General features: G+C 36.1%; 1 protein-coding gene across 1 annotated transcript in view; it reads left to right on the top strand.

The window, feature by feature from the left end:
* SLC44A5 (solute carrier family 44 member 5) overlaps positions 1-15,052 on the top strand; it is a 43,097-nt gene that overhangs the window by 16,285 nt on the left and 11,760 nt on the right. The window contains exons 6-11 of the mRNA XM_015813216.2: positions 1,949-2,072; positions 3,226-3,309; positions 3,602-3,714; positions 5,475-5,606; positions 8,368-8,467; positions 13,632-13,724. Of these exons, the coding sequence (XP_015668702.2) occupies positions 1,949-2,072; positions 3,226-3,309; positions 3,602-3,714; positions 5,475-5,606; positions 8,368-8,467; positions 13,632-13,724 (646 nt within the window). The remainder of the gene's footprint in view (positions 1-1,948; positions 2,073-3,225; positions 3,310-3,601; positions 3,715-5,474; positions 5,607-8,367; positions 8,468-13,631; positions 13,725-15,052) is intronic.

The raw sequence follows: 15,052 nt of genomic DNA, 5'->3' as shown, positions 1-15,052 counted from the left end.
TTTTATTAATACGGAGGAGATGGATTGTTTAAGTTTAGAGTTTGGAGTTAGAGATATTAATATTTGTTTACTTGTATTTGAATATTAGCCTAGGTTTGGTTTGGGAAGTCCGGGGGGTGGGGGGATGGGATATAATATTGTGTAATATTTGTGATGTATTTCTTTTTTTTTATGATGAAAACAATAAAATTTTATATTGGAAAAAAAAAACAGGTTCGGAGTGCATCAGTAAGACTTAAGAGGGTGCTGCCCTGTTTACATTTATTTCTAAAGTAAATGGGAAAATCTCTTTGGGGGCAAACCCACTTAAGAGATATGGTTAGGTCTCCATGAACTCAGAGAGTTAAATTGACATCGTCAACAGATTCATCATGCATCAGTATGCTTAGGGTAATGCTGACTCTTTGAGCCTGCCTTGTCTACATTTCCTGATAAAATACAAGGACAATTTGGAAATAAACCTCCATTTGTTTATCAATGACAGACACTTGCAGATACAGAATTTTTATTATACACTTTATTATACACTTAGAAAACTACAACACTAGATTACTTTTCGATATAATCGCCATTCAAATTGAGGCACTTGTCATAACGTTTTACAAGGTTTGAAATTCCTTAGTAGTAGTCACTCGGTGCCAAATCTGGACAATGGTGTGTGTGTGTGTGTGTGTGTGTGTGTGTGTGATCAAAAACATCTCAACAGAACTGCTTCAAAAGTTCTTGGGTGCATCTAGCAGTGTGCAGGCGAGCATTATTGTGAACCAACACCACACTGGAAGTGGTGCCATAGAAAATCCTGCCAAATGTGAAGATGTCAAAGGAGTACTTCTAGTGAAGTTCATGGAGTGTGGTTCAATCATCATTTCAGAAGTCTACTGCAAAACCTTATTAAAATTCAGACAAGCATCCATAACAAGTGTCAGGGCATGCTGACTTCCGGTATGGTGTTGGTTCATGATAATGGTCGCCAGCACACTGCTAGATGCACCCAAGAGCAGTTCTGTTGGGATGTTTTTAATCACTGAATTGTGAAAATCCAATTGAGGGGAAAATCCACTTAGGGTTAGGGTTAGGTGTTCATGAATTCACAGTGTAAAATGGACATCGCCAATAGATTCATAGTGCATTGGTATGCTTTGGAGGTTGCTGACTTTTTGAGTCCGCCTTATTTACTTTTCCTGGTAAAAAACATGGGAAATTCCTAGGGGGGGGGAAAACCAACTTAGGGTTAGTGTTAGCTGTCCAGGAATTTGTAGAGTAAAATGGAGATCACCAAGTTATTTGTAAAAAATGAAAAAGATATATGGGGCGGGAACTGATAGTGTAACAATAAATCTTACTCAACAATTTCATTGTACAGAATAAGGTTGCCAGAATTTGTGCCAAAAGTGTTGTGTTATGTGACCAGTGGTACATTTGCTTATGGCATTTGTGCTTTTTCTTTTTTAAAAAAGTTTTCAAATCAATCATGAATATGATTACTTCATTTTTGCATTTAAAATGCAATTATATTGGATTTTGCATTATGCTTAAAAATGTAAATACTGTCGAGAAAACTTGAGAATTAGCAGGATCAGGAAATGAAGATGTAATTCTTGTCTTCCCTCTTAGAATTTTACATGAAGTCCTTCTCTGTTCCTGTTAGTTGCTTTAGAAGAAATCTTTTTTGACAAGTAGTGATAGATTATCACTTATTTGAGATACCAATATTAAAGTCCCCAGTGAAGCTAATTGCATTTCATTAGTAAATTAAATGAAACAGATATTGTGTATAAATTACACAATATCTAGCACATACTGCTTTAACCATATACAGTTTCTTCTTGTTATTATATATAATGGTGTTAAATCTAATATGATAAGATGCAATTTGATCTGCATTGTATCAAATATGAATCTTAATAAAAAGACACATGACACTACACATAACTTTTTGTTTTAACAGTTCTTAAGAGGTGCTTTCCTGATTTTTCTACTAAAAACGGGGTTCTGACTGTGGCCAATCAGACTACTTTCAAAGATGGAAGAGGAAAAACGCGGAATGTAACGGATCTCAGGGAAGCAGCAAAGTATGGATTGTTTGTGTTTTTGTGTTTACCTATACAACTTTCTGGACTAGTCATATAAATGCATTGCCATGGATTATTTTTTTACAGTACTAATCTCATGGACAAACCTCTATGTAGGAGAAGAATTTCATGATTTTGATTTCATTTGTTCCAGGAACAACTTTAGATGCAAATTATTTTCTTATTCATGTCTGGAAGTGGAATCATGGCCACTGAATTTCTTTTTTGATCTGAAACATTCACTACTTATCCAAGTATCTTGGACCGATATCAGTGCAATAATGACATCATAGCTTGTAATTATTATGATTGTTTTATTTTTGTCCTTTCTGTTCAAACAGGATATTAAAGGCTGCTTAATAAAAGCAACAATTAATTCATTTCACCTACATCCTGCTTTTCCTGCAGGAGTTTCCTTTTTCCTCCATTTTTCCTCATCGTGAGCACCATTGTAGCACCGGTTGAGCTGAGAAAAGGTGATTGGGCCAAAGCTACTCACTAAATATCCATGGCTAAGAGTAGTCTTGTACCTGCATTTCTTTGGTCCTTATTGACATCTTAATCATTATAAAGACTCTTAAGCATAAGAAAGACAACCTTAAAAATAAACTCCAAAGCTGCAAACTTGCTATCTTGCACAACCTTCAAAATGGTTAATTCAAACAAGCATACACCATGGTTGATTTTCATATGACACAGTCATCTATAGTTAACCAGTACTAACACATTATAAATATTTCCCTAGATGTATACCAGTGTTGCTTACATATCCTATGGTTTTATTGTAGCTTTAATAATTGTTTTGAAATGTTAATAGTTCAATAGCATAATCTGTGTGTAATATACAGTAAACAGAAGTAGGTCTATTTAATATGTATAGAATTAGAACCTATATTCTTACCTTTTCCATAAGATTTATATTTTCCTGAAGCTTATTATTGCTTTGGGCACAAACCTCAATATAACATAGTTGTACTACTAGTTATAACCCTGAATATTCCATTTTGCCAATTAACCAAACACTATGAACAGAGTTGTGACCTATCTTTTTTTTAATGGTATGTTGTACTGTTATTATGGCAAGCTCTTGGATTGGTTGATTTATATAAGAGGGACATAGTCTAAAACTTGTTTTTCTTTTTCCTTTTTAAAGTGGCATCAATAATGTTCTTGATGCAAGATCAGTTGGGATGAAGATTTTTGAAGACTATGCGAGCTCTTGGTACTGGATCTTAATGTAAGTTCTTATTCATCAAAAGTCACGCCTTCAGCATATAAAACAGTCACAGTGGAAGATGCACGCAAAGTGGGAATATAGCTTTTCTTCTTTGCCTTTTCATTCTTTTGTGCTTTATTCAGTTTTTTTCTATGAATTCATTGTTCTATATTTCTACTTGCTATTTGCTTCAGATATCAATGAAATTAGGGGAAACAATTGAAGCGCCATACTTTAAGCCAGGATACACTGCCATAGGAGACTGCTTGCTCATTTTTTTTAACTGTTGTATTTTATTTATTTTTATTCCCAGAGGGCTGTTTATTGCAATGGTAGTCAGCTTGCTCTTTCTTGTGCTTCTGAGATTCATAGCAGGAGTTCTCTTCTGGATTTTCATCTTTGGTGTAATTGGGATTATAGGATATGGTAAGTGCCAAATGTTACATACAGCTACCTAGCATTTTACTACTAATACTGAGATAAGCAGAACTAATAATCTCTTAATTCTATACCATCTCACACTTTCCCCGTTAACTGACTTCCTATGGGGCCATTCTATTTGTGCTCTAGATCCCCTCTTCCTATTACAAACAAACTAATTGAATGTTAAATAGCCACTGTATAAAAAGCAAACCCCATTCCCTTCTAACACTGATGATGTTACCTAGTGAAATAATGAAACGTCTGTAAGAAAACAATCAAGCTCAGAGACCACCGAGGATTCCACACAATCTGTTTTTCCTTCAGCACTGCAATAACTAGTACTAGTACTTTACTAGTACTTGGGCAAAGGAAAAACACCCTAGTCTTCTACCCACCATGCAGATGCTTACTTGTTATGTATGTGTGTTTTCATATATCTGAATATGATATCACTATTAGTTTTTGTTAGGAATTGGCCATTGGAATAAGCAAATCTTTACTATTTGCTCTTTTGGTTATTTTATGTTGGCAAGTTTATGATTGCTCCTTGTTCTATGATTGCCCTACTAAAAACTGAAATATGACATGATAGATTTAAAGAACACTTAGTTTACAAAATTTGAGGTGTCTTACAATCGTCATCATCAAAAAGAGATAAGCATCCAACCTCAACTAACTAACTAGGTAGGACATAAGGATGGTTTGAGTGGCAAGCTTTTTAAAAATGTATATATGCTTTTTCTATAGATAAATGGACAGACAGACTATCTGGCTCATCACCTGTGACAATTTAATAACCTATTTCACTGCAAATTGAGAAAGTGATTTTTTCTTCAGTTTCCTGATTCATAAACACCTGTACAGTTATCAGACATGACCCACATATCACATGAATGCTCTATTTTGACAGCTGTCAGTGTAGAATATTCAATATTCTTCATGTTTGATGTTGCTCTCTAGTAGAATTTGAATTTTTTTTCTGTCTGAAACATGAGAGAAAATACTGGGTGGTGCTCCACCTTCTCAAAAAAATTATCAGCAAGTTTCTTTTGGAATTTCAATTATTTGTGAAAAGACTGATGACTGAGAATCAGGAAGCTATTTTCTTCAAATAAGTATATCTATAGACATTGTAAGGCTTGTTTTGCTTTATCTTTACTATTTACTGGCTAAATTTATAAAATAACTCATAGAGCAGTTCATCTCTGTTTGCCACACAAAATGAAACATAATAAATTTAAAAAATAATGCAATAAATAATTTGAAATACAGCACAGCATAAGTATGAAAATGTTTGCCAGCATGGCAAGTGTGACATATCATGAAGTTAAAAAAATTAAATAAAGCTTTGGGAATGGGAACCAAAACCAAACCACGGGAACTGAAACTAATACATTCAAAATTTCTGAAAGAGCAAAAGAATCCTAGTCTTTCATCTATCAAAAATAGAGGTCCCAGATTTTTTTTTCTCCAACAAGAGCATACCAAATCAAGAGACTTCTGTAAAAATCTCTATTTTTTTCTCTTATCCCATTGATAAATGTCTTATTGCATAAGCATATAAAAGTGCTTTTGGATTATGCATACATATCATAAGAAGGCTTCTACTGGGTGTTAGGTCCCAAGTCAAGCATATAGTTTGTAGCTCTTATATTTGATCTTCTTTCTGCCAGAAAGTTTTCTTTGATTTTGAAGCAAACCACAGTATAGATTATCTAAAGGATGTAAATTGTTCTATGATTCTATTATTTCTTTTTAAAAAGGTATCTGGCATTGCTACTGGGAATATCATCGCCTTCATGGAATACCTGGTTCTGATCTTACCATCTATGATATTGGATTCCAGACAGATTTCAGAGTCTATCTGCAACTGAGGCAAACATGGTTAGCATTTAGTAAGTGAATTTTTGAGAAACCTGTATTTTGAGACACCTGCTTAGCATTAATATGAATAAACAGCTTCTTTGATGATTGATTGATTGATATCAAACTCGACATACTGCATGGTAAGCTATGATATGTTTAAACATGGCTTGACAAAGAAACTATAGTTGAATGAGTTCATCCAACACACTGAAATTTTAAAAAACCAAGAGTACTTTTACTTAACACAATATGCAAGCCTGTTCTCTGAAGACCAGATTTTCTAAATGTTTTGTTTGTCTAAGCAAGACATTTCTAAATGTCTTTATTTTACTGCAGTTATATCCCACTACAATTTGAATTGATTCTCAGAGGCTTACACGATATAAAGAAATTTATCCGTAGTACAAATTGAAAATTAAAATGTCATAGAATCATTTCTCTATCTCAGCTCCAATATTAATAAGAAATAAGAAAGATAAAAGATGTCCGAGTCTAATTAGAAGGCTTTCTGGACCAACTCTTCGGCTTCAGGATTTTCTTGAATGTCATCAGAGAGTTGGTCTTATCTCCAGTAGGAGTTTGTTTAAGAGAACAAACATAACACTTGAAAAGCAATGGCTTCCATCTTTAGCGTCTTTTATTCCCCAAAGTTGAGAACTAGGAGTATGTTATTCCTAAATGCCCTAATAGTTCAAATAATTTTGTTTGGACCAAGTGGTCCAGCAATATGCTGAGGTAGAACTTTACTTTAAATTACATCTAGAAGTCAATTATAAGCTAATTCATAACCCGCAGCATAGCTGTAATGTGTCTCCAAGGTTGGGCATTGGTTAGCACATAGGCTGCTACATTCTGGACTAATAGTTACTTCTGATGAATCTTTAAAGGTAGTTCCATGCAGAGTGCATTGTAGCTATCTAGGCATTAATCAGGGCAAGAATTAATTGTTCCCAGGTTCTCTGGCACCAGATAATACTGCAACAGAAGCATCAGCTGGAGCTGGGTAATAACTTCTCTAGCTACAACTTTACTTGCTGTTTTAGCAGGAGCTGTGAGTTCAGGCTGGCCTTCTAGTGATAATCTTGCTCCTTTTGGAGTAATGCTTGCTCATCAAGAGATAACACTGGAATCAACAGAGAACCTTTTTAAACAAACATGACCTCTGCTTTCTTGGATTCAGCTTTACCCCATTCTGATCTCTCCAGACCCTGGGAGCCTCCAAACACTTACAACATTCATGTCATCTCTGGCACAGGCAGGGAAGTGTATAAAATCTGTTATTGTCAGCATACTAATAATATTGCACCCCAAAATGATCCCCAGATGATCTCACATAGCAGCTTCATCTAGATCAGGGCTGGCTCAGGAATTCTGGGAGTTGAAGTCCATGAGTCATAAAAGAGCCAAGGTTGCCTATCCCTGATCTAGAGCATGTCCATGACATCTGAAAATTATGGGATGTGTGGTCTGACATCTACATGGCACTGAGTAGTAGATGTTTGCTCTGGAATAGGCTTCCAGGCTACGCAAGATGCAGCAAAGTCAGTGGTGGGATTCAAATATGTGAACAACCAGTTCTTTGTGTGGATGCGGCTTCCGGAAGTCCATTCTGGGTCTGGGCAACAAAAAATTATCTACCAGTTCTGCCAAACTGGTGCGAACTGGCTGAATCCTACCACTGAGCAAAACTATTGACTTTACTTGTTCTTAAAGTGAATGAATTGGAGAATGTATGACAAAACAATTCACACATTGCTGCATCTATGCAGGTAGGAAACATGGGAATAGGCTGGGAAGATCCTAGGATAAATGGGATAAATCACACTGAAACACAATACAGAATATTGTATTTTACTGCTCCATATAGATAAATAAGCTTCTTAAAAACACATTACATGTATTCTATTTCATTGAGCCTGCAGGCAAAATCAAATTGTAAAGTCTCTCTTGTTTTCTTCTGCTCTGGGGACAATAGGATTGTATTCCAACATGTCTGTAGGATCAACACTTAAAATGAAAACCAACTTGAAACTTAGAAATAATCCCTATTATGTTCAATAAAACTCAGTGTGAGTTTTCTTGCCTGAGATGAAGTGGATTGTTCCTGTTACTTTTACCCCTTTGCTTTCTGGAAAAAAACAGACATATGACTTTAGTGTTATTTCTCATTTGCAGAATTTCTGAATCTAGACAAAAATCATACTGGAATTCAAGTAAATATCAGTACATTAAAAAAATAGCTGAAATTCAGGCTGCTTTTACTCATTAAAAAGTTGTTATCCAGGAATAATAACGATAAGCACTGGGATACAATAAATAAGAGAACAAAATCAGACACATATAAGCATTGATTATATTTAACATCTCCAGATACAATGAACGAAAATAGCAAAAGGCAGTCAATGAATAAGGACTGTGTAATTTGAAACAGATATTTCCTTAAACTAATAGTGTTAAATTTAAAATTATATTTAAAGTAATGCATTGCATCGCAAATGGTTTTCTTCATCAATTTCCTTGTACTATATGCCATAATATTCATTGAGGAGTAGGCTTGCGGTATGCAAAATGAAACTCATAAATATTGTTGTGATGAGAGAGTACAATCTTGATGAAATACTTGCTTTAGTGTGTATAAAATAGTTTAGGCTTGACCTAGGTATGTTGAGATTTAATTCCACTGGAATCCTGAATAAGATGCAGTTGTGAAAGGGACTACTGAAACTAACCCTTCTAACTGGTAATGTGTTGTGTTGAGATTAAGTCAGCCTTATTTTTTGTTGTTTTCAGTGATACTACTTTGTATAGTGGAAGTTGTCATTATACTGATGTTAATATTTCTGAGAAATCGAATTCGGATTGCAATTGCCCTTTTGAAAGAAGGTAGCCGGTAAGTATTATTAACATTCTCATTTTTGCAGTATTCTGGACCCAGGCTTCCCAGCCATTAGTGGAGAGATTGTGACCTGAGTATACGATTTTTAGGTTTTTCTAGAAATTCAGAGCAATATTCCACTTGAATTCTTTTTACGAAACATGTTAAAATGAGAATTTTGTGCAATTTCACTTTTTGGCCTTACTTGGCAAGCAAGCAACTGATTGCACTGCAATCCGTTGCATTTTTTCCCCTGTTCCCAAGCCTCAGCTGATTAAACAGCTTTAATTGTGAGGCAAGAACATTTTTTTCCTGTAGCCTGAAACAACTTTAAGCATCCAATATTTATAGATCACAATGTGAGCTAAATATATAATGGAATACTCTATTCCTTACTCTGTTTACTTCCTAATTTTAGAGTTAAAGGATGGATTATAGAGATTGGTGGCAATTTTTTTCTATCTGCCCAGCTGACAGCTGGTTTTTCTTATTCAGGCTGGTAAAATCAAGTTCAGATCCACTGAGAGCTGTTTTCCGCTTTGACACATTCTTATGGTGCTTTCCTTCTTCTGCTCCCCAGCACACTGGTCTGGACTGTGCCGTATTCTCCACATGACTCCCCTGAACTAGCAATAGATTTTCAGCAATTAACACTGGTCCATCCATTTTCAATTCCCCAGAAAGCCATTTAAAAATTAAGTTTTGAATTAGCCAGTGTTAATTTCCATTTCCAAAGTCAGACCATCTATAGCCCTTTCCCTTTCTTTCCTATGAGAAACATTTCTCCGAGAACAGAATGATCTCTACTTTTCCCATCAACAAAGCTGACACAAACTAGCCCGGAACAACTGTTTGAGTAGCCCGCATAAAAATATGTATGCAGAGTTGGCCAAAAGCCATGATAACTGGAAGCCTATCAGAAAGTTATCAGGCTATTTGCTCTAGTTCAGGGGTAGTCAACCTTGGCTCTTTTATGACTCGTGGACTTCAACTCCCAGAATTCCTGAGCCAGCTAAGCTGGCTCAGGAATTCTGGGAATTGAAGTCCACGAGTCATAAAAGAGCCAAGGTTGACTACCCCTGCTCTAGTTCATAGATTCAGTCAGATTGTACAGTGAAGGAAAGAGACCTGACATTCTCTTTCAAAGTAGGTTATCTTAATTGTGAAGAGAGCTATTCTGCGAGAATGCCAAGCCTTGGTTAATTAATATGATCCTGCTACCTCAAAAACTGTGAATTACATTAATCCACTTCATATAATATTTATATTTTTTATTAAAATGTATATTTGGCATCTCTACGGAAGGATCGGTCAACATCATTTGTTCGGTTATTTTGTCTGAAATGACACTGAAAATAAATGTAAGGGCAAAAAGTATTTCACTTTCAAATTCTCTGTTTTTTTCTCCCTAAAGAGCAGCCTTGTATCTTGTATAAACTGAGTTTCAATCTGTTATTCCTCACAGAGCCAATAATCAGGATTGCTGTTTTGGGTGAAGTTGAAAGTGAAATATGTAGTGAGGTATCAGCTCTGTAGTGTTGTCATCAAACTCAACTATTTTTCCGGGGTCACCTGGAAGCATCATAGCAAAGTAAACAATACAATTAAAAGAATGTGTGCAGAAATTTTCATAAACTTGTAGTGAAAAAATAAGAGTTCATTATAGTGAGTGTATATTCCATTAAAGATCACTAAATATCACAGAAATACTGTCCAATATTTCTGCATTGGAAAGTGCATAAATATGATGCCTTTTGATGCATTCATCAAAAGAAATGTTGCATCTCATTGTGAACCCAACAGAATGTAACCCCTAATCAAGGTCTTGAAAAATATGTGGTTAATGACTGAAAGCTAAGTAATTTTTTTTCCAAGTTTAGTTTAATCATCTCTTCAGTGAGATGGCAGTTTACACTAGCAATAAATCAGTTACGATCTATTCCTAGAATTTAACAAGCAGTTTATTATTATAAACAGTTATGATTTCAATAAGGCCTACCTATTATTAAATTCTGAAATACACTGATTTGTAGTAATTATTTCTTGAATAGCAGAAGCTTCAGTGATTGAAAAAAAACAGTCAAGATGTTTCTAGCACAATAAATTAATTGTCCATGTAGAACTAATGTTTAACGCAAGGATTAATTTAAATTTTAGCTCTTATTTTGAATTATGTGAAATAATTATAAACATGTGCAGAGTATATTGCCCGCATTAGGGAAGGCTTACGAAAATTGAAATGGTAATTATATAAAAAGTATGCTCATGTAGAGAAGAAAGTCAGGTTTCATAACATTACCAAGCTGAGATAGGGTGAAAAGGACAAGAAGGTTTAATGATAGACAGCATGTGGAAGCTTACCTTTGATACCAGGTTTAATATATGAAGTTTTAATAAATATATGGAAGTATATGTACTATGTTGTCTTTTTATTGATATTGTTTTAATCGATGGTTGAAGACAACCCAGAGTTAGATATGAGATGTGTGGCTACATAAATATTTCAAATACATAAATAAATGCATCCATCCATTCGTGTTTCCCCGAAAGTAAGACCTGGTCTTACTTTCTTTTGGGCTCTGAAGTAAGGTTTTACTTTCGGGGAGGGCTTACTTTTTGCCGGTATTTGTACCAGTAGAACACGAGCGCGTGGAGGGGGGCTGTGCATGGGGTGGAGAAGCAACATGGTGGTGAGAGTGTGGTGGCGGACCAGGTGCAGCCATGGTGGGCAGTGGTGGAAAGGGTGCCAAGCCTGGTGAGGGGCAAGTCGGCCAAGATTCAAAGTGCTGCCCTGCCACCGGCCTGCCAGAGCCCTTCGCCTCCGCATTTGGGCTACTGAGCGCCAGCCTGCATGCCTACTCAGTGCTACAGGCGCCAGGCTAAGGGCTGAACCTAGCACTCTTCGGGCCTCACAGGGCTCTTTGCCCTCCTGGCTATGCTGCTCTGGGCTGCTCCTGCCTGGAGCAGGGCAAATCGGCCCAGATCTTCTGTGCAAGAGCGCCCCCGCTGCCACCGGCTGCCAGGGCGCTTTGCCAGCGGACTAGGATGCTCTGTTCACACACACTAATGTCACCTCTGAATGGACTATTTCAGTGTGTCTTATGTGCAGCTGCCCTTGAAGAATATCTGGAAGCTACAGCTCGTACAGTGGTATAGGCCATTACATGTGCTGCTTGACCAGTACACATTATACTTCTGCTCTGCAAGCTGCATTGGTTGCCATTACGTTTCTAGGTTTAATTCAAAGTGCTGGTAATGAGCTATAAATTGCTCCATTACATGGAGATGGCTTATCTGAGGGACTGAATAAACTCTCCCTGATTATATCTACCTGACCCATTATTCTCTTCTGTCTATTTTAAAACGTCATCAGACAGAGATGTCACGCCACATAACCTTTAAAACAGCTCCCTCCAGAGATGAGATTAGCCCCGAGTCTGCTGGCTGTTCACAAGAACTTAAAAACATGGTTTTGTTATCAGACTTAAGGATCCAGAGGTGTGGCAGAGCCGGTGCAATGGCTATATTAATTTATTGGTTGTGGTTCTACATCAGGAGTCTTCAAACGTGACTCTTTTATGACTTGTGGATTTCAACTCCCAGAATTCCTCAGCCAGCATGCCTGGTTGAGGAATTCTGGGAGTTGAAGTGCACAGGTCATAAAAGGGCCAAATTTGAAGACTCTGTTCTACATTTTTACCAGCTGCTGATTGTGTGTATTGTTTTATGATGTTTTTAATGGTTGTTATCTCCCTCGAGGCATGCATTTCAGATGGGCAGCCATATAAATTGAAATAATAAACAAACATTGACAAAGAATAGAGAGAACAATAAAATGTTACATAGAAGAGATTGGCTAAAAAGGAGAAGAAAATAGTAGACTTTTATTTAAAATGGACTTTTCTTTACTCCACATGTGGACCAAAGAATTGTTTACCTTTTTCTTGTTTACCTTTTTCCTACTTACAAGCAAACAGTCTATGCTAACCACTCTATGCCACTCCTGGGTAGCTTCTGACCTTCTGCCATGGCACTCATAGTTGGTGCTGGATGATTCACTAGGTTTCATTTTCCCCCTAAATATTTTGTCCTTGTGTTTGAATATTTCCTTCCCTTTGCAAAAGTCCCCTTCATTGATGTTAGAAATTCTGTTTATATAAAGCATCACATAGAACAAACAAAGGTACAGTCATCATGTGCTTTACTGCTCAACTATAATACCCTAAGAGGAAACTCTTCTTAGAACAAAAGAGCATAAAGTATATACCATAGATCCAAATTTGTAAATACTGCCATCTACTGGTTGAATACTACTGTAGTTGCACAGAGATACATTCCAACAATTGGTAACAATAATTTAATACGTCTTGTTGTATTTGTAAATCCAAGAAAGAAAATTCTGAACTTTATTATTCTGTGGGATACAGTAGGCATGAAACGGCTATCCAGCTTCCAAGTGTTCCTTAAGTACAATTTTCAGTATTCAAAACTGATTATAGTGATTGTGTTTCCTAGAAGTTATAACTCAGCCACATCTGAAGAGCCACAGTTCTTATTTCTGGGGTCCCATAGTATAAAGAAGCTAAGGGAAATAAGTATGTCAGTTTCAAGTATACATCTGCTAAGAACTATGATGGATGAACTTTTATGGGCACTGGATAGAAGTTGCAATTGAGTTTAAAAAATGATTTTTGAAGCTGATACCAAAATTTATAGCATGGGGGAGGAAACATGCCTTCTTGTGAAAGATGCTAAATAAAAATATGAATAAAACAAATATTAAAGGACAGTACAAAATACAAATAAAGAGTTGATGAACAGGTAGAGCCTGGGACAAAATGAAAGAGGAAAGAGGAAATTTGGAGGGCAATAAAACCCCACTTTTATATAGCTTGTCTAATAAAGAGCTAAAAGGCATTGGAAATTTAAAAAAATAGGCATTAGTTGTCATGTGAACTTTTCACATGCACAGGCAAAAATAAGAATTTTAAAATGTAAAGAAATATTGTGGGAATTTACATCAATTTTATGATGACATATGCTACACATATTTGCATAATAAAAATTACACAAGAAGTAGAAATCACAGTGGAAATCTGGTATGCTGTATATAAAAGTCCATTGTTTCTCAGCATGACATCTGATAAATTGAATAACTTTTATCTATTTATTTATTTAGGGCAATTGGCTACATCATGTCTACATTATTCTATCCAATTATAACCTTTATTCTTATCGCCATCTGCATTTCATACTGGGCAGTGACAGCTGTGTATCCTTTCTATCAAGGAGTAAGTGATTACAGGTTATTTTCACATCCCAGGTGAGCAGTTTATTGGCATGTACGTGCATGTATTCATCACACTATTCCCTTTAGGAACATTATGTGGAATCCAGAAAAGAGTAATAAACAGTAATTTTCTAGGAAGGAATGAAGGAAGAAAAAGGAAAAATTGCTAAATGTTATACAACACCATGTACTACAGGTAGTCCTCAACTTACCACCACAATTAGGACCAGAATTTGCCTTGCTAAGCAAGGCAGTTATTAAATGAGTCATGCCCAATTTATGACCTTTTTTGGCACAGCTGTTAAGCAGTTATTAGGTGAATCATGCCAGAAGCCAGTTGTGAAGGTTGCAAATGGTGACCACGTGACCATTGCAACTATCGTGATTGCCTGGATTTTGATCATGTGACCATGAGAATGCTGTAGCGGTCGTAAGTGCAAGGACAGGTCATACTTCACTTTTTGGTATTGGTGTAACTTTGAATGGTCACTAAAAGGAGGGTTGTAAATTGAGGACTATCTGTATACCTTTCCATACTCTTCTTCCCTAGCAAACTAGCCTTGTGAATTTTTATATTACAGGTAGTCCTCAATTTACAACCATAGCTGAGCCCCAACATTTCTGTTGCTAAGTGAGACATTTGTTAAGTGAGTTTTCCTCTATTTTATGATCTTTCTTGCCACAGTTGTTAAGTGAATCACTGCGGTTGATAGGTTAGTAACATGGTTGTTAAGTGACTCTGGCTTCCCCATTGACTCCTTGTCAAAAGGTTGCAAAAAAGTGATCTTGGGACACTGCAACAGTTATAAATATGAGTCAGTTGTCAAGCATCTGAATGTTGATCACATGACCATAGGGATGCTGCAACGGTCGTAAGTGTGAAAAATGATCATAAGTCCCTTTTTTCAGCACCATTGTAACTTTGAAAGGTCACTAAATAAACTATTGTAAGTCAAGGACTTTTGTACTCTATACACTACCTTTAGTCTGTAGGCTTCCCATCTCTTTCTTTTTGCAGATCTTTTTAATGCTATTCCATTACAACTTTCGTATTCTGCTCTTTCTCTAGATCCATTATTTCTTCCTTCAGATATTTATTTATTTATTTATTTTTAATTAAACTTATATGCCGCCCTTCTCCCAACAGGACTCAGGGCGGCTTACAGCATATTAAAACAATACAAACACTATCCCCAATAAAAACCAATTAAAAACAAATATTTAACCGCTGTGTTACCATTAAAATTCTAATTAAAATTGTCCCTATTTAAAATTCTCCCTAGGCCAGACCCGCTTGCTGAAAAAGCCAT

The sequence above is a fragment of the Protobothrops mucrosquamatus genome, unplaced genomic scaffold, assembly GCF_001527695.2.
Source record: "Protobothrops mucrosquamatus isolate PMUCROS unplaced genomic scaffold, P.Mucros_1.0 scaffold142, whole genome shotgun sequence".
Lineage (NCBI taxonomy): Eukaryota > Metazoa > Chordata > Lepidosauria > Squamata > Viperidae > Protobothrops > Protobothrops mucrosquamatus.
The sequence above is the reverse complement of the archived record's forward strand: the minus strand, read 5'-3'. Positions and strand labels throughout refer to the sequence as shown.